Raw genomic sequence first — 22545 nt, 5'->3', positions numbered from 1 at the left:
GTAGCCAACCTCCCTGGACATGGGCTCGAGGGAAATTGATTTTATTTCAAACATGTTCTGACTTGTCCAATATTTACACCTTTACATTTACACATTTTTGAAAAGGACTAGAGCCCGACCGGTGTGGATTTTTTTGAGGCCGATGGAGATTCCGATATGTCAATACAAAGTACAAAGTGCCCTCAGGTTTAGTATGAGCAGTGTTTTCCCCAGTATGGCACTATAAATCCAAACTTCCTCCAAATATAATTAACGCGGTTTTCTGCAGATATGTGGTCCAAGATTACAGATTATGAACATTATCAGTAATTAATTTTACGTCTATGTTTCCTTTATGGTTCCCAGACAACGTAAAGTTAGTTTTATTTACATAAAATTAGTTTTTATTAAAGAAACGGATGATGTGAATGGCAGCCAAACAGGCCAGAACTACTTCCAAAGAGATGACAGGTCATACATCAATGTGAGGTGCATCACCTGTCGCTGTTTGAGCCAAAGTGAACTTAATGGATGATGACCAAGGATTTGAAAGTAAATATAAAAATAATATAAAAATCAGAGTTTACCTTAAAGTGTAACTACACCCCCTACTTTTTGCATAACTTCACCCACTGGCAAATTTGAAAAATGCCTGGAACTGCAAGGGTTGGGGTGGGAAGTGTGGGGTGATCAGGGGGCGGAAAGTGGGCGGTTCGGGACACACAGGCAGAAATGATTGACAGACAGCAGCTCAGCTCACTGGCAAGCTGCACAGCGAGATTCACAAAGCACCTACATCACAGAATGGTCTTAGAGGTGGAAGACATTTCCTCCTCTACACATGAACAAGGTGGTCCTGAACCGTATCAGTCTGAGCCGTTAGCGCTGTTACGCTGGCCTGTCAGCTGCTTTGGAAAGCTGTGGAGACTTGCGGCAGGTTGTAAAGTCCACTGTTACTTTTACAGCTGTGAGGGTTTTAAAATTTTAGGGGGCTGTGAGGGGGAAAACATAAGCTGGTTTTACCCAGTTGAGGGCGTTATGAGCCTTTTTTTTTTTTTTTTTTTTAATAAAAAAATTATTTTATCAACTGTGTAGGCGGTTTTCATCACAATTAAGTAATTCTGCGTTGTTTACTGCTAAAAAAAACAACACATTTTTGGGTGCACTATCCCTTTAACGTAAATAAATGATGAGCCACAAAGCTTGTGGCAGAACATCCTTTGGACACATGAGACCAAGTGAAGCATCCAAAGAAAATAAGCTGTAAAAACACTTCACGCAATGAGTGTGTGGCCAGTTTCAGAATGCTGGGTCAACCAACAGGTTAAAGACCCGAAACACACTTCTGAAAACACCCGAGAAAGAAAGAAAGAAGTCTAAGGATTGGTTTAAAAGGTCGGGCCATAATATGACGTTAAAAGCATCATTTTCTCCAGGCCAATTTCATTAGTTTGTTTTTTTATTTAAATGATCGAGTTGAACCACAATTCAAAAGCAACACCTGTTTTCTATGAATTAATTTCCAGTAAATTTTTATGTATTATTACTTCAGCCAGGTTCAGCTTATTTGAATGATCTTTGTGGGTTTTTCTTTCTGTAAACCAACATTTTTGTTCATGTGTGTAACTCTGAGCAGTTCAAAGATGGTAACCAGGTTATTTTTTACTCACACACAATGTTTAACCTCTTCCAGTCCCAAAAATGGAGAAAACATGTAAACATGCCTTGTGACTGCTTTAATTTTGAAAACATTTTCTCATATTTTATTGTTCTTGTTTTATTTCTGCATGTGTTGCTGAAGTTTAATCATGATTAAATGTAAAACTTCCTTTTCTGCTCTAACACTTTAATCCAGATCTTTTATATACCACAAAAAGTGAAAGGTGCATTGTTTCAGTGTAAAATGAAGCTGTAATTTCTTCTATGTGTTTTATCTCCTGCAGGAAAGAACGTCTCATTTATGTAGGAATCAGTGTGGAGAACATCATCACACCCTCTGTAAGTCACATCCAGGTTGCTCAGTCTGACATTAAACTCTTCAACCTGCCAGTGCTTCTAACATCCAACTCTGACCCCTCGCAGGTGGAGGTGGAGGAAGAAAAGCCAGAGGTCATCATCAAAGAAAAGAAAGAACCAAGACGCACAAAGAGCTGGGGCCGGAGGTCAACGAGAGCCAAGAAAACCATCAGCTACAGGTTTGACATGCACGTTAACCTCTTAAGCCCGACGGACCCACCTGTTGGTCCTACAGCTGTAAACACAAGTTCATGTGTGTAAAAAAGTTACTTTAGTGATGTAAGGATATTTTATTTATAATGTGTCTCAAAGAAGAATACCTAATGCCACTAAATCAACTCTTCAAGTGTATTTAGTCAACAAAGTATTTGTTTAATAACAACTTTAAAATACGTATGCCACAAACAACAGCGCCACAATAACGAGTAACACCCAAAACAAAATGCAACACAACGCGTGATCCGTTCACTCCACCCAAACATATTGGGTATCAAATAAAACTAGAAAAGCTGCACTTTCATATGATACCAAGCATAAAAAGATATTCGCCAAGCACCTCACGTCAGTCTCAAAACAAACACAAAGCTAACCTTCGTATATCACAGCAGCCTTATCAGATAGCATGTTTATCACCAAATACAGCACCAATCCCAAAGCTATTCTCACAAACAGCAATATTTTTTATTTCTTTAGCTTTTTGTGGTCATTTTCAGTCTATCCACATTGTTCTTCGACCAAAACTCACAGCATTGTAATCGTGAAACTGCATCATGCGCTAACATGTCATATGCTCCCATTCACAGCCATTTTGTTGTCTTGTTGTGGGTCTTGGCAGTGTAAATAAAGTTTGGTCAAATTCTACATCTTATGAGCTTTCCAACAATATCTTACACTTGAACGGGGCTTTATCTGTCAGGTATAAATGCTTGCACGTAAACAAAGGAGCATCATTGCCATTTTGCTGCAGTTATGTACGTAGGTGAACCGGAAAGAACGAATATCGGACAGCGTTCATTTCTTTGCTTTATTTTGACTTTTTATCCATTTAGAACGAAAGATAAAAGCCATAAACATGTCCAAGAAATTACAAAAAAACAAATACACCGTGTTAGAAGCTCTGGAGGAAATACAGACACAGCACAATTTGGCACAGTTTGGGTATCCAAGTGGCCAAATGGAGAGTCCGCCTGGTGCTACCCACACTAAAACCTGCATAAAAGCTATGAGCTTTGTTCTATTCTCATGAAACTTTGTACAGTTGTAGTCAAGGAGTTGCTGAATGCATGCAGTGGTATCTTTATGCACAGAATTGTTTCTATCATGATGTTTTCATCTGTGTACAAAAAAAAAACAATTAGGCGAGGATAATTTTTTTTATTTTTACCTATGGTTTATCACAATTTGCACAGGCATATTAACATTCACAATGTTTGTGACACTGGATTTATATTCCATAGGGTCTTACCTATCCATTGAGACCAAGGTTATGTGTATTGACTTGAAATTTACAGAGTTATTGTTGATTTAATTTTGGAAGGTCTGTTCAGGCGAATTACTCCTCCAAAAACTCTAGGGTTTAGGAGGTTAAGACGCAGCTGCTTGTTTAGACAACCAGTCAACTGGTATATGTAGGTTTTTCCCACCAGTTATTATTTCTTTTATGTTGATAAATAATTTAAAAATAAGTAAATTTTTGGTGCTCCAAAGCTCTTTTATGGCTAAGGGGGTGCAGCAGATTGATCATGATGCCACCTGCAGCGACGACAGTATTTGTTTGATCCACATTCGAACTTTTAAAGCCAAAGTATCTCCAGACGGCAGATCTGGCTCTGTTCTACTGCGTCATCATGTTCAAACTTCAACGTCCGTCAGCTTCACTTTCTGAACTTTCTCTGTCCATTCATCGCTCAACATCTCCACAGCTGCTCTGCTGCAGGTTTAGTGGTGCGGCAGTGGTTTAGACTGTTTAAACTGGCGTTTCTGGTAGAAGACATGAAAGTTGTGTTTCATTGTGTTGCTGGTGAAATAATTAGAGCTAGCACTGCGCTTTCTTCATAAAATGACACTGTTTGGAACCACTTCTTCCTCTCTGACATGACTTAGAGCAGCTCATTTAGACGCAGATGTGAGACGGTGGTTTACAGCGAGCATTCATCAGATACTTTATAAAATCAGGAACTAGTTAAACACTCCTGTTCATACATTTGAACTAACTGTAGCTTTAATTACAGTAAAGTCTTTTTCTTAAGGATTGTCGTCTTGGTGGTTAATTTTGCAGATTTGATGAATTTGATGAGGCGATCGAGGAAGCCATTGAGGAAGACATCAAGGAAGCGGAGGGTGGAGGTAGGACACTAGTTGAAGGAGAACTGGTCCAGATCACAACAATCCTATAAAACTAAACAGTGATAGCAGTTTGGATTCTAATTGTTTTGTAGATGTAAAGAAAAGATCTGAAATAATTCATGAAACAATGAGTTTGTTTGTTTGTTTTTTTAAAATAATGCAGGTGCTGGTCGAGGTAAAGACATGGCTAATATCACAGGTCACAGAGGAAAGGATATCTCTACTATCCTTCAAGCAGAGGAGGGCAAAGAGAACGGCCGGGTGCCTCGAAGCAATGCCGGTCAGCGCAAGAAGAAACGCCGGCGACTCAATGATCTGGACAGCGACAGCACGGTGGATGAGGAGGAGAGCGAGGAAGAGTTTCGCCTCAGTGAAAGGTACAGGTTGAATCATCTTTCTGTGGCATGTTGACATTTCTTCTGTTACTGAACTCTTCATGAACCTGTTTGGATACAGCTCGGAGGAAGAGTTTGTCGCAACGGACAACGAGACAGAAGCAGAGTCTGAGGCGGACTCAAATGACAGCGGCAGCGTTAGGCGTCATTCTTCCTCTCTAAGCAGGAAGAAGCTGAAATGCAGGCAAAGCTCCAGAAAACGCCGGAGACCAAGGGGATACTCAGATGATGAAGAGGATGAGACTGATGAGGATGAGGATGAAATAGGTACATAGATTGTGGAAGGTGTCTTGTTGAGTTTTTGCCTTTTTTCTGTCACATTTCTGGCCACAGAGGCTGCTGAGGATGAACAAATGCAAGTGACACTAATTAAACAGTGGAGAAAACAGTATGTCCACTCCAACAGTTTCACACCTCATAACACGAGATCTGCTGCTCTCAACCAAAGACCCTTTCTTCCTTTTCATTCAGTCCATATTCAGCCCTCAGTTCGGCCTTTAGGAAAACAGTTATTCAAAGAGAAGGTATCAGCCTAATTGTTTATTGATTGTTCTAATGAGCATACCATAAAGCTACAATAAATGAAAAACACAGATTTAAAAACATAAATCTTACTAAACGTGGCCTAAAACACTATCCAAATAGTTATAATCAGTCAACCTTTGCTGCACTCCGGACAGGGTTTACGTTTACAACCAGCTGTTCTGTTTTCAGTGACTGAGGGCTCCAGCGAGTTCAGCGACAGCGATCTGGACATGAGTCGACGGCGGTCTCGGCGAAGCCAGAAGAAGCAGGTGAACTACTGTGAGACGTCAGAGTCTGAAGGCTCTCAGGCGGAAACCAACCGAGCCAAAATGAAACCCAGACGCCACCAGGAAAGCTCAGAAAGCGACGGTCAGTTAAAAGCACACAGTTACAGCTTATTATTACATTTCCTAACACCTCAGTGACGATGTACAGTACAGTTCCTATGCAGTTCCTATGTCCCAGTTAATTCCAGGTTCTGAGTGCTCCCCATTAAAGGGAATTTAATTCGTGAGATTCCATTTCAGTCTATTTATTTGATGCTGTCACTGCCTTTTAATCTGCATACCAAGATTTATGAACTTAATTATTTGGATGATATATTCGTATTGTTTACGTAGTATTAGATATTTCTTCTGAAGACCTTCGTGTCAAAAATGCCTCATTGACTTCCATTAAAAATATATTTTTTTTAATATATTTTTACAGTTTAAGCCCATTAATTCTGTAATGTAATTTCACACATACACACAGAAAAAAAAACACCTGCAGGTGGTGATGTCAGCATCACATCTGGGACGCTATTGGCTGGCAATCTACAGAAAAAGCCTGATGAAGGTGTGTAAGTTGAACTGGGAGGGGGATACTTATACAAGCAGACACAAATCTGAATGCAAACAGACTTTTTTTTTAAAGAGGAACTTTTGAGTAAACTTTCTGGCTTCACCCTAACATGACAGATTCATAAATACTGGCGTCCAAGTTATAAACTTGTCATGTTTTTCGTTAGTCTTAGTTTGCATGAGCTGTCAGGAGGTGTAATGTGGAAAAAGTGAAATGAGAACACTGTAAAGCTGGATTTATACTCTTTCAGCGTCTGTGTTTGGTAGGGCAGGTGTAGCTGATGCTGGTGAAATGTGCTCTCACACTAAAGCGCAGGGTTATGGCGTTGAATTGCAGGTTCGCTTCAGAATCTGAAGGTGGGGCTGGTAAACGCCAGAGGGCGGAGTTCTTTCTATAGTTCACTTCAGTTCTGGCAGCCATTTCCTGTTTCAGAACAACAATGGCGGCCGACATGGTGCAGTGTTTTTACGAGCTCATGAAAGCAAACAAAAGAAATTCTTTTTTTTTTATTATTATTTTTTTTTATCACCGCGCAAAAAAAATTCAGCAAGAATATCCAGAAATCTGGAAACATGTAATCACAAACTGACCAATCAGAAGAGAGTACTTCCACATAACCATGCTGCATAGCAGGGGTGCACGTTGGGTCTGCATGAGATGATCCGCGGACCTACACAGAGCTGCAACCGACCTTGCATGGACGTTGCTGAAGTATAAATCCAGCTTAAAGCGTCAAACTCTTGCAGAACATTAACTTTTTGACAAACAATTACAACACGACTCATAGAGCAGAAAAGTTTTACTTCTTGCTTTCACACTTTGTTCGGTTTTGAAACTTCAGACTCAGTAAAGACCAAAGATGGTAGAACAGCTGATTTATTTCAGCCCCTCAAAGATATGCTTCCTGGTGGGATACATTCTGCTCTCTATTAGGAACACAAGACAGCAGATGCCCACAAACTCCGCACATCGCTAAAGATACAGTGGAAAAGCCCAGATGTATTTATAGTATTCACAAGTCATTGCTTTATACAGGAGGCACATTTATATGCAGAAACATTAATGATGACGTTTTCTGTTTGTGTTATTCCACTCCTAATGGTTAAATTTATGTTTTCAAAAGTGTTTTGAAAAAAAATACTCAAAAAGGGAAACTTTTTTTCCCAGGATGTTAGGCATGTCCTAGGATTTGATCTCAGTATTAAGACACAGCTCCCCGCTAGTTGAGAAATTGTGGTTCGTAGTTTTAGATATTTTGTTGCAAAGGTACTGTATACTTTTACTGTTTACAGCGGCAGGAACTGGCATCTTGTCTTACAGGCACGTATCAAAGCTTATTTAGTGAACTTTATTCTTTTCTGTTCTACAATTCCTCAGTCATTTGGCAGACGCTTTTATCCAAAGCGACTTACTGAGAGTAAGAACAACACAAGCAAGAATTGAGGTATTTGAGGTAATTGAGAGTTGACTTTAGATTGAGGTAAAGTCCCAGAAGGGATGATGTCATTTTGTAGTTTTGTTTTTAAGAAAGACAAGATTGCCCCTATCAACTATTTTGACCATCGCCCCGTAGTCGCACTGTAGTCCTGAGTCTTTTCAGAGGATTGTCCATCTTAGCCTGTAGTAAAATCTCCAGATCATCAGTGGGTGATGCAGCGTATGAATGTGTCCTCACATGTTCTTTAACACTTGTTGATGTGTCCGTGAGCACATGTGAGTGTAGTAAAGAAAAAAACTGCATCACATGCTGCCTCCTGCATGCTCTGAACAGCCATTCTTCTGCACCTTCCAACATATTTTCTGCCAGGAGAGCTCACCTCCAGCAGAAATTCCCTGCTGGGATGTGCTTGTGTGAACAGCAACTTCAGACCAAACTGTCGGACTTTTTCCAGAAAATCTCCGACTAAAAGCGCGTTAGTTTAGGTGTGAAGCTTTTCAGCACCATGGACAGCGATGCCTTCCTGTTAAAGTGAATGAACGGCAGTGACAATAAATATTGTTGTTTTGGGGATAAAATAGGTTTCTCAGAAGACATTTATGTTTTTTGCCCTTGTGTTTAGGTGTGTTAGATTCAGTAGGACCAGTTTGATTCAGATATCCCAGAGTCAGCTGCTTAAAAATAAACATTAAAACATGAGACCACATCACTTGTAGAGTGAGAACAGGAGGGTGGAGGTAATCTTTCTGTCACTGTTGCAGCTGTATTGACACAGTAGAGCTACAGACAACTAAAGAATCTGCTTTCTCTTTCCAGCGAGTTTCTCCAGAGACTCTGAAGAGGAGGTGAGAGATCGTAGGCTGAAGAGACGAGCTGACTCATCTGAAGAAGATTCCCGGCAGCGGCGCCGGCGTCTAGCACTGAAACGCAGGCGAGCTTCAGAAGAGGACGACTCCGACTCCTCAGACGACTCCTCAGAGGAGGATCGTCCTATCCGTAAACGGGTGAACCGCATCGACTCGGACGATGATGACGAGGAGCCGGACGAAAAACCCAAGGAGAAAAAATCAGGGGAGGAGGAGTCAAAGGGAACAAACCCGTTGGACTGCAGTCTGCCGGAGCTGCAGTCCACTAATGGACAGAGCACGGTGAAGAGCTTTGAGGGCCTCATCAGGCCTGCCCCCACCGCTCCAGGCCTCATCCCACATCTGGAGCCCTCAAAAAACATCAGCTCCACACCAGCCGCTGCCATCGCACCAAACGGTCTGGTTGGCCAGGACATGGCGGCGCAAGACGATGAGGAAGACGACCTGTTGGGAGTCACAGACCTGGTGGACTACGTCTGCAATAACGAACAATTGTAAAAAGCAAACAAAAAAAAACAAAAACAATGGTGTACTGTTTCTTTTTTGTGGTATTGTATTTTTATATTGCTTAACTTTATTATTCCCTCCCCTGCCAACACTTCCTTGTCACTCTTTGTTACACATCATCTGGAGCTTGATTCTCAACAGTACGAACTGGATCCTAGTCACCAGTCCAATGCTGTCCCTGTGGGACTGTTGAACCAGTATGAGCACCACCATATCAGTTTGCCTTCAAACCGCTCACATCGTCTGACTCCACTGCCAAACCTTCCTCTGAACTTCTTGTCATTTCAGTACGTTTGTTTTTTTCGTCTGTTTTGTTCCAGCTCCACCGCTGTTTGTACGTTTCTGGAAACCTGACACTAAATCTTCATATTTTGAGGTAAATTGGTTTTTAGTCTTCAAACATCATCATCCTATACATAAATCTACTGAGAATTTGTATCAACATTGATTTTTAAGCATTTTTAGTCTTTTTGCAGTATCAGATTTAAAATTTACCACCCTCTCAGGTCCTTGGAGAACAGAAAAGTCCTCTCCTAAAAACAAATATAAAAACATTACAGGTTAAGTCTTAAGTATATTTAAGACTGATCTGCAAAAAATAAATAAATCCCCAACTCTCAAACAGGTTTCATATGGAAAATAAGTCCTCATAAAAACAGTGACATGTAATCAAAATGGCATTTAAAGGGTTAAAAGAATTTGAATAATTACATATTTGGTTGTTTTCATGAGGACTGAAGGTGACAGAGAGATTTGAGCAATAAAGGTGGGAAAATATTCATCTGTAATGTTTTTACAGCAGTTTATAGGAGAGGACCTTTTTGTCCACTTCCTGAAAGCAGCATAAATTTGTTTCTGGTGTCTTCACCTTAAAAAAAAAATAAAACTAGAATTCCAAAATTCCTTAAGAAAAACTCATTCCTACACACACAAAAAAAGTATCTCATATGGGGTAACATCCAAAATGGTAGCCAATAGATGAGGGGAAAATGATCTAAATGGACAAAAAAAAGTAATGAACTACAAGGGTTAATAACGAATTGAATGTTTTAGAAAAAGAAATTCTCGAGCTGCGTGAGGATAGATGCTGCTGTCGTGTCTGGTCTCATGAAGCTGCAGCTGCTTCATTTAGCACAAAGACTGAAATGATTTTAACAAGATTAAACTTCTCAACCGGTCCAACGAAGCAGAACCGGGTTGCTCTTTTCGCTCCACTTTTAGAGCTTGTCCACTTGCAGAAGCTGCTTCATGGAGTTTTTCTATATAAGCTTTTAAATGTTACCATGAAAGGTTCATTATATAATATTTTAAGCCTTAATAGAGCAGCACATTTCCTCCTTTTAATGCGCTATTATCCATCCTACATTTCTGTTTAGTAGCAGTTGATCCGACCTCATGTGCATGTTGGTGCACAGATGTTGTTGTAGTTCTTCCAGGTTTTCCTGCACTGTAAAAGGAGAGGATGGAGAACATAAAGTTATTTCTCAATTTGAGTTTTCAGCCTGAAACTTTGCTCTGATTTCTAATTTTGGACCTTCAGTCCTCACTTATTTAATAAAGAAAACTGACTGTAATTTGGCTTTTTAAGCACTAAAATGATATAATATTGGGATTAAATGTTGTATTTCAGCCAAAACAAAGCCATGTCTTTACTCTTGAAAAGTTCACAATCATGTCTGAGCTGTTTTCAGTCTGTACGACGCTAATAGGCTTGATGTAAGAGTTTTTTTTTGTTTGTTTTTTTTAATTTGTCAAAGTTTTGGTTGATAAATCTCTATAATAAGCTAATCCTTCACACACCTGTGTTATGGAAAGTTATTCCCAGTGTTTCCACTGTAAACCACCACCCGTATACACACAGCCTGTTGCATCGTTTGAAGGTATGAATGTATATATGTGACCAACCTATGTTTGTCAGTGCCCCCCCATTGAACTTTTGTATTTGATAGAGTAGCTTTTGTATATTGTATACATGTACAATTATTTGATTTTATGTGCGCTGCCATCAGCACTGGTCTCAGTTTTAAAGTTTATTTGGAGAAAGTCCAAAGTTAAATTCTCATCCCTCCTAATCTTCAGCTCTAGTTTAGCAGCATCATATTACATTTGTGATTTTTGTTTTTAATAATTATGTACTTTTTGTATATCTAAACCTTTTATTTGTTGTTTGTTTGAACAAACATGTAAAGTGTCTTTGCCCCCCCCCCCCCCCCCCCCCCCTGGCTTTTATTTACAAAAATAACACTCGGCTCCAAACAAGGCCTGTCTTTCTTCTTCCCTATATCTTCCTTTTATATATATATTTTTTTTATCTTTCTTGGACATCCTTTGTTTCATAACCTTGAGCTCATGGGAAGCTGCAGTAAACGGCTCGACCTCAACCCAGATCAACATCTTGAAAATCAAAGTGTAACAAAACAAAAAAAGTTGTAGAAGTGAAATGCTGGGATGTATTTTATGAGCGAGTAGACGGGGGGATAAAGACTTTACTGACCTCTGCTGGAACCAGTTTGTGTATATCTGTAGTTTTTGCTGTAATATATTTAGAAGCATTTTTGTAATCATTGGAAAAAAGTATATTGGGCAATTCTTTGGGATTGCATGAGTTTTTAACTGTTTTCTTTTTGTAGGAAGCGATTTCGGCACAACAGTTTTTATAACAAACTCAGAAATCCACGGCATGTTTATCTCCTGGCCTGTTGCATTAGTGCTGAGACACTTATGAAGTAAACATGACAGGATATATCTCATGATCTGCAGTCAAACTGCATCAGTAAGCGTGTTGAGGTGTGTTACAGGAGCTTGGTGAGAAACCTGATGTAAGAGAAGAAATGAAGCCTGCTTGTAAAATAGTTTGTAAATTACTCCCAGCATGGTCTTCAGAGGATAAACCACTCTATTTATCATACAGTTTTGATACTGGCTGTGGCCAAACACGACTTCCAAGACAAAAACTTATATGTACTGCTTTCAGTGTACACAACGTATACAGTGTATAGCCTTTAGATGGACAGAATATAGCAAGCTGAAATATACAAGTGTCATAGAGATGAGTGTTGTGAATGGAGTCAGAGTAAAGGAGTGAAAATGCCTGTCTGACCCTGTTTATATTTCCTCAGCGATGAGGAGGACAAATTCTGTATTTTCATGGTTAAGACCTGCGTAGTGGAGAGAAGTGACGGGTTAAGACGGGAAGTCTGTGCCAATGACTCAAGTGTTAACATAGTTTCCTTTTTACCTCATAATGAATCTGGAAGGAAAGACACCCTGTCCGCTGTGTAAAGATCCAAGTAGACTGGTTGTTGCTATTCTTTTTTTTTTTTTTTTTTCTTTTCTTTTTGTCTGCTTCTTACATTTTTGTTAATTTTTCTGTTATTTCTTATGGATCGGATCTTGTACATTTGTCATAATAAACCTGGTTTTAAGCCACAAGTTGGTCTCTGTTGCTTTTCTTGGAATTGAAAACATTATTTATAATAATTATGGCATATGCATTTTTATTTTTAACAGCACAAACCATTGACACCAATTTTGTTAGATTTGAGAAATTGATGAGGCAACTTCACTCAGCTCAATGAGTTTATTTCTTCCCTCAAGAAAAACTTTAAATGTACAGTGTGTAAAAATTAGCTAGTGATAAAAGTGGGCATAGAAATTACTTTAAATACAGTTGTGAATGGACGGTGGCCATCGGTGGCCATCAATGGCCAAAATGTTTCCAGACATAATCATGTCATCCATGAGTGGATCCAGTGGCTTTAAGTGCAGGAATGACTGTAGGTGCAAAGCTCAGAGGTTTTTCACTTAACACTAGTTTGTCCATCCAGACACTAGTAAAAAAAATCTTATGTAAATAAAAACATAACAGTTATAATAGTAAAGTGATTAAATACTAATAGAAACACAGTTTTTACAGATGTTACATTAATTCAGTCATTCGTAACACCGCTATGCTAGCACAGCCCTGCTAACACAGCCATGCCAACAAAGCCATGCTAACAACATTAGAATCTGTTTCTATGAGCAGTTTCTCTGTATATTATTTATTAAACTATTATAAAGCTTTAAAGAAGAAGTTAACACCTTTAACAAAGTTATGTTTAAAAATATTGTAATATTTTGTTTGTGGTTCAAAAGCTTTTAGGCACTGTAGCTAATTGTTAGCAATGTTCAGTTAGCTGCATGCTAAGTTGATGAGTGTAAATAGCATACGTGGGTAAAATAGAAAAGATCTAATAACAGATCATCTGAATTCCTACATTATTTCAAACAACTCAGACATAAAACAATGTGATATTTTAGACTAGTAGTAGTTCTGAAAATTCCCATTGCCATTTATTTTTTTCTATTTTCTGCCAGCGCCTAAGCTGTTTGTTATTAATAAACACAGTTAAGATAACTGACTATTCATTAGAGACACTACAAGAAGTTTATTGTGAGGTGTTGACTGAGTTTTAAGGTTGGGAGGAGTTATATGAGGAGGTCATTGTGGGACAAAAGCCATAAATAGTGACTGTGAACTTTGCTCATGTTCCACTGGATGGTGTATGACATTTAATGCTTATCAAAAATGGACACACTTTGCAGATTATTTAGCTGTAATCGTATCAAGAAGCTGATGCTCTAACAGATAAAAACAAAGCACAGCTCTGCTGCCGATGGAGGTCGTCAGTGTGCATCAACACCCCGGTGAGGGATTCATGCTGCACGTTTCCAAGCTCATTATGAGATCAACACACTCCTTACTTTCCTGTTAATTAGCTGTGTGGATAGTTGCATGTAGTTTATATGTTAAATGTTATCTGAAACAAAGGGTGAACAGAGGAGCTCTTGTTTAGTATTTGACCAAGTTGGTGTGTAAGAAGTGGAAAGAGATGGCACAAAGGTCAGGTTATGTAACAGGTAACATGTGGCTCTAGAGGCAGACAGGATTTAACAGGCTTTTTATTTTTGGGCTAATCCAAGCATCAGCATGGAGATTAAATGTCATTTGGATTATTACGTGAGTTCATATGGGTTTAAGATGAGCATTTGCATACTTAAATATGTGAATAACATCTAAAATTTGTACCTTTTTTTTGTGTGTGTGTAGCCAAAGAAGTCCAGTGAACTCATTGTCATGTTCTAGAAACCAGGTGAAGATAATCTGAGCTTTGTGACATGGTGCATTATCCTGCTGGAAGTAGCCATCAGAAGATGCTACACTGTGGTCATAAAGAGATGGACATGGTCAGCAACAACACTCAGGCTGGGTGGGCCAAGAAAATATCCCCCACGCCATTACACCAGCAGCAGCCTGAAGCATTGATCCAAGGCAGGATGGATTAATGTTTTCATGATGTTTCCACCAAATTCTGAGCCTAGCATCTGAATGTGGAGCTGAAATGGAGACTCATCAGACCAGCAACGTTTCTCCATCTTCTATTGTCCAGTGTTGGTGAGTGTGTGTGAATTGTAGCCTCAGTTTCCTGTTCTTAGCTGGCAGGAGGCACCCGGTGTGGTCTTCTGCTGCTGTAGCCCATCTGCTTCAAGGTTGGACGTGTTGTGTGTTCAGAGATGCTGTTCTGCAGACCTTGTGTGCTGCATTTTTTTTTCCTTTGTAAACTTTCAACTCAAATCTAATAGTTTTTCGCTGGGTGACCTTGGTACAACTCACCTTGTAGTCTTCAGTTCTTCACCCAAAAAAAGTTTATTTCCTGCCTTCTGTGACTCTTTATTAAATATCAATAATAAGAATTTATTAATCTACTTTTTCTATTCTTAAAATCTATTTTTTTTATCTATATTTTTCCATAAACTTTTTCTATATTCACACTGAGTTTCTTCACCACATCATGAACCTTTTTTTTGTTTCATTACTGTGAAAATAAACACGAAAAACTGAGGAAATTCCGATGGATTTTCACATCTGATTTCATTTTAACATTTTGATTATTTTTTAAAAAAATGGTTGGTGCATGAAACCATTTTTTATGTCCACATCTTTTATCACCTCATGAAAAATGCTCCAATTTAACAAAAAAATCTCTAAATGAATTAAATAAAAATTAAAAATCTATTTAAATTATATATATATATATATATATATATATACACACACACATCTATATATACACACACATACATATATACATATATATATATATATATATATATATATACATACATACATATACACACACATATACATATAAAAAATTTTAAATGGAAATTTCAGATTTAATCTAAATTATGATCTAAAATTTACAATAAAAAATCCAAATAGATTTAAATAAAAGACTAATGAAAACATTTTAAACTTTTTTTTTTTTTAAATAAAAATTACATCAAAATCTCCAAAACCTCCAGATTCAGATTTTTTAATTCAGGGTCCAACTACGTATATGTCAGGAGAACAAATAGAAGAAAAAAAATATGCATAACTAATTGAACTTGAACTCTATAATGACAAATACAAATGTGTTTTTTAAAAAATACTATTTTAATCACAGTATTAAGATATTACAAATGTTTTAAAAATTATAATGTAGAAATCTGTTGTAATAAAACAATTAACAGTCTGCTGACAGAAGTACAGAAGAGTTTGATCACATTTGTGCTTAGTCATCACTCAGAAACATGAATCATTGTCATCATGACTCATCAGGTTTGATCTAAAGTCAGTTATGTTCTTCCTAGCGGGACATAAAAAAGCTCATTTTTCACCAGTCATCTTTAACTAGCAACACTGAATTATCAGCAGAACTGTCACAGGTAAATTATTTATGACAGTTTAAACCTCCACAAATGGAAATGGGTTCATTAATCTAAAATACATCTAAACAGCATTGATAAACAAAAGAAGAAGAAATAGAAGTGTGCTGAAAAGACGAGCACATAGTAGCGCACGTGCCCAGGTTAACAGAATTAAAAACATACCGAACATTTATAATTTTCTGTTTCGAAAACACCTCATCCGTAACTGAACAGCAGATTAAATGGTCTTTAAAAAGTAAAAATAGCTTTAAAGTTTATAAAAATATCACGTATTTCTTTGGATGAAGCTGTTGTGTTTTTGGATTTTCCTTATTAAAGGAATGTTGGTTGAACTGTTTTCCTGACAGCATCCGGACATCTGATTCTGTGGAAGAAATGTTTCGGCTACACTCGACACACCATGTTGTCTTTCTGATTGTCTTCATATCACGAAATATCTGGCAGACAAAGAACGAAAAGCTTAAACATTTATACGACTTTAAACACGACGTTTTAAAGTTTCACTGATATTTAAACACAACAATCAGGGGTCACTCATTCTATAATTGTTAAAAAGTAAGTTACCATAATGTAAACATGAAGGACAGAGTTGCTATGGAGACGGTAGGCTTCAACTTGTAATCAGTTCTTTTTAAAGCTATTTCATCAGATACATTAAGAAAATTGCTGTTTGTTACTACCATAAACATTCAGACTACGTTTAACACCGGTCAGATTTCCTTTGAGCATATTTATGGAGAAATCATGTCTTCAGTATTCTGGTCACTAGCCTAGCATAATGACGGAGAAAACGACTGTATAAGCAGTTTTACTGTAAATCTAGGCTGTTAAAGGCAAGCTTGGCAAACATTAAACCCCACATTCATATGTTGTGTGCATCAGTTCGTTGGAACCACTGGATGTTGACAAGGTTAAATAAACTGGACAAAGTCCAGCAACAGAATATCGTCCTGGAAAGCTGGCAGCCTTTAAACCTTGGTCTCGTTAGCTAGCTAATTTCCACCAGGAGCTCTGATGAAACGGTAAACTATGTCCTACAAACTGTAGATAAATTAAAATAAAAACACGTTTTATTGATACTTGTGGACTAGACAGAATGATAGAGTCCATAAACATATCGCTCTGTATAGTTTGTCCACTGCTTATGGCACACCGCGGGATGCTCGTCTACTGGCAGCGCTTTCCATCACGTTTTGTAAAACCGTTGCTATGGTAACACTCGCACAGATTTCATCCTATGAGTACAATGTCCTAATAGTTATACATTTTTTCCTGTTTTGATAATTACAGTTGTTATAATTAATATTTCCCCATGCAAAAAGTGAGAAAATTAAAAGTTTAGTTGAGCTTTACTTTATTAAATTGTGTCTATATTTATATCTCTTCAATCCATCTTAAAGAGAGTCGTCCTGGACTGAGATCCAGTCTACAGCAGACCTTTCAGATCAAAGAAAAGTCTCTGTATACAACCCATTGTTCAATTATTGGCTCACCCAGAGTGAGCTGAAGCCACGGAGGTGAACAGACGGTATAAAGCTCGTCCTGTCAGTTCATGCTGGACCGCCCTGCAGCCTAAAGATCCACCATCTGGAGTACAGAAGTTCTGCAGCAGGTTTATGTATTTTGATTTTCCCACAGTCCTACATAAAACTGATTTATACAGTAAACCTTAAAGACCAACACAGCCTCCCTCCTGCTGCTACTGTGTCTTTTGTTTCTGGACAGCGGGACCATCCAGAACGATGGTGCTCTTCCCAGAAAGGAAAGGGATGATCTTCTCGAACAGCAGGATGCAGCTCGCCATGCCTGCAGAAAGATATGGACGACATGAGAGGTCAAGTAGCCGATGGCCTGGCAAAATGAGCTCATAAGTATGAAAGACAGCCATCCTGATATCACGTCATCACACTGCTTGCTCTCAGTCTTTTGGTGTCAATTATTTTGTTTGCAACATAGATAAAAAGGAAAAAATCTGTCATTCCAGAATTAAACTAACTCAAGACTTGGAAAACAGCAGGTAATACCCCCCTGAATTTTTTCTAACACTCAGCTGCCTCCAACAAAAGAGAAAAAAGATAAACTTATTAATACTACAGCAGAAATAAGCTGCAAGACATGTCAGGTCAGGTTGAGGACCAAGGACACTTTCACCAGGCCAGAAAAACACACCAAAATCCTCAGCTCGGAGCAAAACACCTTCAGAAAGATTTATATTTATTATTAAGATGCACTGTGCAGCAGCATATGCACATAATATGACCATCCATCCATCCATCCATCTTCTACCACTTATCCGGGTTCGGGTCGCGGGGGCAGCTGTCTAAGCAGAGAAGCTCAGACTTCCCTCTTCTGGCCACATTCGCCAGCTTGGCCGGGGGGATCCCGAGGCCTTAATATGACCTTTGTGGAAGAAAGTTTTTCAACTTTTTTTGCAAAACCGATGCAGAATTTCATGAAGAGAGAACATGTCTCCAAGTATTAAGCAAGAAAGTGGAGGTGGCATGCTGTGGGACTGATGCAGCCTGCGGATCTTATTCAGAGGGCATTCTTCAGTTATCAACAAGCTAATTGATGAAGATGAAGACGATGGCTTCTACAACAGGATAACCATCCTGAATCAACCTCAGAATGGACCACTTCAAGCTGAACTCCTCGCTAAGAGGAAAATCTGCAGAAAAAAACCCGAAGGAGCTTTTGCTTCAGTTTAAAGTTTTTTTGTTAACATTTTCACTTTTTCAACATCACTAACGGCTTCTGGTTCTTCTGCCTTTTGAAATTTTAAATAGTAAAGGATGTGATGTCAAGAGGAAATGTAAAAATATCAAAATGTGTCATTTTAAAATTTTTCCTTAATTTTTTACAGGTTTTCACAGTGACAACTATTTATGTACAATAGGCCATCATTTTAAAATAAATTCAGATATACCCTGTGCAAATCGTTTATATATGCACCTCTTTATACACTTTTTTAAACATTTTGATAATATCTATTATCAAAATGTATTTAACCTCAGTAACAATTCATCCAGACTCATAGTTAAGCTTGATGGCATCACCTTGTTGACAGGCGCCTCTGAGTTATCCTAGATCAAGACTAGAATAAAACAAGTCTCATGAACTGCATCTTTAAACTCGTGCAAAGCTGATGTAGAAAAACTGGTGCAAGCTTTTGTTACTTCCAGGCTGGACTATTGTAACTCCTGGAGGTTCCTGACAGGAGCATGCATGAGAGATAATTTTACTCCCATTTTGAAATCTTGCTATCACTTGCTATGGCTTCAATTCTGAAATATTTTTAAAACACACACTTTTTATTTATTTTGCATAATCAGGGGGAAAAAAGCAGCCCGACTGTCTCAAAGCTGGCTCTTACCTAAGACAGGTCCCAGCCAGTAAACAAAGCTGTACTCCAGGTAAGTGTGGCCACTGCAGGGGAACTGGATGGAGAAGGCCAAGGCTGGGTTAAAAACAGCTCCTGAAATACTTCCACCTGCACAAAAAGGCAGAAGCAAAACAAACGTGCAAAAGGTTTTTTTCTAAATCTAATCCAAACTGACAACATGAAATAAGGTGGTAAATATTAGGTAGAGGTCACCATCAGCTGCTAAAATATTATGATGGAACAATTTGCTACAACACTTTTAATAGATTTGGTTTTTGAAATAATTCAATAAAATGCAAGTTTTCTTTTTTTAAAACCATGTATCACATGAATAAACACAAGTACTTTTAATTCCTCATTATTGCCCATTTCCGTAAATGAGACCTGAAGCATCATCAGATTTTCTGGCATAACTTTTCATGCGCGTAAAGGTGATCCGGGTCACCTGTAACCCCCCCTGAACACACCTGTGTAGACCAGTAATGTGACGACTGCAGCTATAAAGGGAGCTCTGAGTTTTTCCTCCAATTTGTGGACGTGCATGGCCGCAGCCTGGACTGTGAACGCGCAGGCCAACTCCACGGCTGCAGCCTCCATCAGAGTCCCACCTAACGGGTCGAAGCATCTGAACCCAAACCTCTGGTGTCGGATGTGGACGTCGGACAGACCAAGCGACCACACTGCGGCTGCGAAAAACTGCGCTGCGACCGCTGCTCCGAAGTGACAAGCAATGAGAACGACGGCCGCCTTGATGCTGGTGGTCCCGCGGCAAACACTCTCCAGAACCGAGCCGGGGTTACACGTCGCTTCCCGGAAAGTTAATAAGTGAACAACCGTAATGGTGAAAGTAAGGGTTAAGCTGACCGACGGATCCAGCCGGGTCGTTTCTCCCAGCAATTTGAGTTCATGCGTGCAGCAGCAGAGCTGAAAGGTGGACACCGCTTCCAGCAGGTAAATCCAATAAACTCCCGGGAAAAGACGAGCTGCTGTTCGTCGAGTCGCCTCGCAGAGAATCACCGCGGCGGCCAGAACAGCCAAGGAAACCCACAGCTCAGTCATGTTCCCGGTTCAGCTTTCTGGACCCACAGCGGCACTTTGACCGTAAGGAACAAATCGTTCTTGATATGAAGGCAACTTTAAGTTCTGCTGCTCCCTGCCTGTCAGCGTCAAAGTCCAGTTGTTCAACGCGCGACAGCGTCAAACCGCTCACTGCGAGACCGGAAGTAGTTCTGCTCAGCCTTCGAAGTAAAGGCGCAAGCTGTGTCCCAATTCAGTGTCTACACACTTCATACATAACTCTAACAACCTAACGGTCAACAACAGCTAGTTTTTAGCCTCTACCTAGTGTTAGCTAGCTAAATAACTAGCAACAACTATTTTATTTAGCTATTTAGCCAACTCTTAACTTTCTTTTTTCACGATTTAAGCATTTTGTCACATTTGTCATTGCTATATGATGTGCCTTTTTAAAAAAAAAAAATCATTCAGCTTGTATTTATATTACATTTTTATACATAAAAGCAGTACGAAGTGCTTTACAGAATAAAAACTTCTATTTTTACACATTGAAAAGACTTCACACGCACATAAGTATATCCAGCTAGAGTAAATACAACCGTACCAAATTCCTTTCCATATCTCCCACATTTGCAGCATCTATCAAATACAGTTAATATAATTTGTTTGTTGTTTTGAAAACACTAAAATCTAGAAGGGGGGGAAGCCATGATCTACTAAGCAACCGAGTTCTTGTTGTCTGGAAAATCCAACACTTGGATTTTGATCAGGTTTCTTTCAGTTATGTTTTATAATGGTACAAATGTGACAATAAAGTGGAATTAAAAAACATTAAAAAAAATAAATAATAAATCCAGTAAAAACTAAATATTCAATTTTCAATCTTCCATAATTTGTCTTTTGTGTGAGCTAAATATTATACCAACAAACCCTATTTTAATAAGTTAATCGGTATGCATGTTTTTTTCCCTCTATTGGACAAGAGTATATTGAATCTGTTTCCTAATTTTTTTCTGGCTGTAGCTTTAAAACCGCAGGATAGTCTCTAAATGTACAAGTCAGCTTTTCATTTACTTTAAATTTTGTGTACAGCTTGTTAGAAAGCAGATTCTATTTTGAAGGTTCAAACAGGAAATAGATTTGAATATTTTAAGTGTCTTAATATTTGAACTTGTTTTGAAAAAACTTACAAAGTCTGGCACAGACTGGCCAGAGGCTCAGTTCAGGACAAGAAAGTTCTTGCTCATGCATTTTGACGACTTATCCAACAGAACAATCAGCAGTGTGTCAAAAAATAGACCAAGCTATGAGGAAATAAACATTTTCATGGCTTAAATAAGCATTTACCAGACAAACTGAAAACAAACTGCTGATCCTATAGACTAGAAACAGCCTTGCCAGGAAAGACAAAGAATCCTCTGAGAGAAACATGGGGGGGCTATCAGAGACCTGGGGCTTTAGGGTACTGTGTATTAGTTTGGCTGTTCCTGGAACTGAACTCTTCTGGATGCAGGTTCAATGGTATTTCTGGCAACTGTTGGAGCCATTCTCCCAGTTTGGAGGGGCTGTAGCTCCCAAGTTCTCAGATTACCACTGACATTACTGATGCCTGGTCAGGACATGACTCCAGTAACCTTGGGATCAATATGCGTGAAAGATAAGAAAAATGATGACATTTGTCTAGTTTACTAACTTTTAACACAAGGCATTTAGGATAGTTTGGCTGTGAAAACGTCATTATGTGGACCAGGTCCAGTCGGTGGTCATTAGCCTTTTTTTTACACTTTAAATCTAGTGAGCTAAATGCTACTTTGCTATCCTAATAACTTTGCTAACTCATCAACATTATACTGAATGCCAGTTTTATTCTTTTGTGTAGGTTTTGTTGGAAAATATATAAATTAAGACAGTCTATGTGTAGAGGAAATGTGTAGTGTAATGTGTGTAATGTTTCTTTGTCCATTATTCTCTAGTTTTATTAGTCTTTAGTGTTGTAGAAAAATTACCAAGAATCTGGAATGAGTAAAAGTATATAAGGTTTATTTACAGGAGAAGTATTGAATAAAGAATTACTTGCAAGTAATGAGAGTGGTCGTCCCGACTCGCGTGCAGTCAGGAGAAACTCTGGGGATTTATCAGAGAAAACAATTTTATTCAGCTGGTCCCCAGCTGAAGGTCAAACAGCAAAATAATAAATGAGGAATAGAAGTCTGAGTGACACCACTTTCTTCCAATTTTCAGACAAAGCCCACATACCACAACAAGCTGATATCCCAAACAACTATTGCTATCTAGCAGGTGCGAAAACCGGTCTCAACTCTGCCATATCAGAGCTCTGGGAAGAAAGTGGTCAGTCTGACCTCACACACACATACACAATGAAAACTGTAACTTCAGTATTCTGTAAAATGAGAACACAATATGAAAACGTAATAGTGAATGGATTAACAATAATAAATGAATAAAGAAAACTGA

The 22545-nt window shown here is 38.6% G+C and overlaps 2 protein-coding genes across 3 annotated transcripts in view; one reads left to right on the top strand and one right to left on the bottom strand.

Moving 5' to 3' along the window:
• rsf1b.1 (remodeling and spacing factor 1b, tandem duplicate 1) overlaps positions 1 to 12347 on the top strand; it is a 31051-nt gene extending 18704 nt beyond the window's left edge. The window contains exons 10-16 of one of the 2 annotated variants that reach the window (XM_042007994.1): positions 1923 to 1977; positions 2062 to 2174; positions 4274 to 4341; positions 4505 to 4718; positions 4798 to 5003; positions 5451 to 5630; positions 8359 to 12347. In XM_042007994.1, coding sequence (XP_041863928.1) covers positions 1923 to 1977; positions 2062 to 2174; positions 4274 to 4341; positions 4505 to 4718; positions 4798 to 5003; positions 5451 to 5630; positions 8359 to 8906 — 1384 coding nt within the window. In that variant the 3' untranslated portion in view covers positions 8907 to 12347. Of the gene's footprint in view, positions 1 to 1922; positions 1980 to 2057; positions 2175 to 4273; positions 4342 to 4504; positions 4719 to 4797; positions 5004 to 5450; positions 5631 to 8358 lie in introns of both variants that reach the window. The other variant, XM_042007993.1, reaches the window with a different exon arrangement.
• Positions 12348 to 16400: 4053 nt separating this feature from the next.
• Positions 16401 to 20341, bottom strand: LOC121654355 (aquaporin-11-like). Its single transcript, XM_042008450.1, has 3 exons — positions 19521 to 20341; positions 19045 to 19161; positions 16401 to 17477 (listed from the first exon to the last, which is right to left on the bottom strand). The coding sequence occupies exons 1-3, from the start codon at positions 20110 to 20112 to the stop codon at positions 17371 to 17373; spliced, it is 816 nt and encodes a 271-aa protein (XP_041864384.1). The 5' UTR covers positions 20113 to 20341; the 3' UTR covers positions 16401 to 17370.
• Positions 20342 to 22545: the final 2204 nt, after the last annotated feature.

Source organism: Melanotaenia boesemani, chromosome 15 (assembly GCF_017639745.1).
Source record: "Melanotaenia boesemani isolate fMelBoe1 chromosome 15, fMelBoe1.pri, whole genome shotgun sequence".
NCBI classification, from domain to species: Eukaryota; Metazoa; Chordata; class Actinopteri; order Atheriniformes; family Melanotaeniidae; genus Melanotaenia; species Melanotaenia boesemani.
The sequence above is the reverse complement of the archived record's forward strand: the minus strand, read 5'-3'. Positions and strand labels throughout refer to the sequence as shown.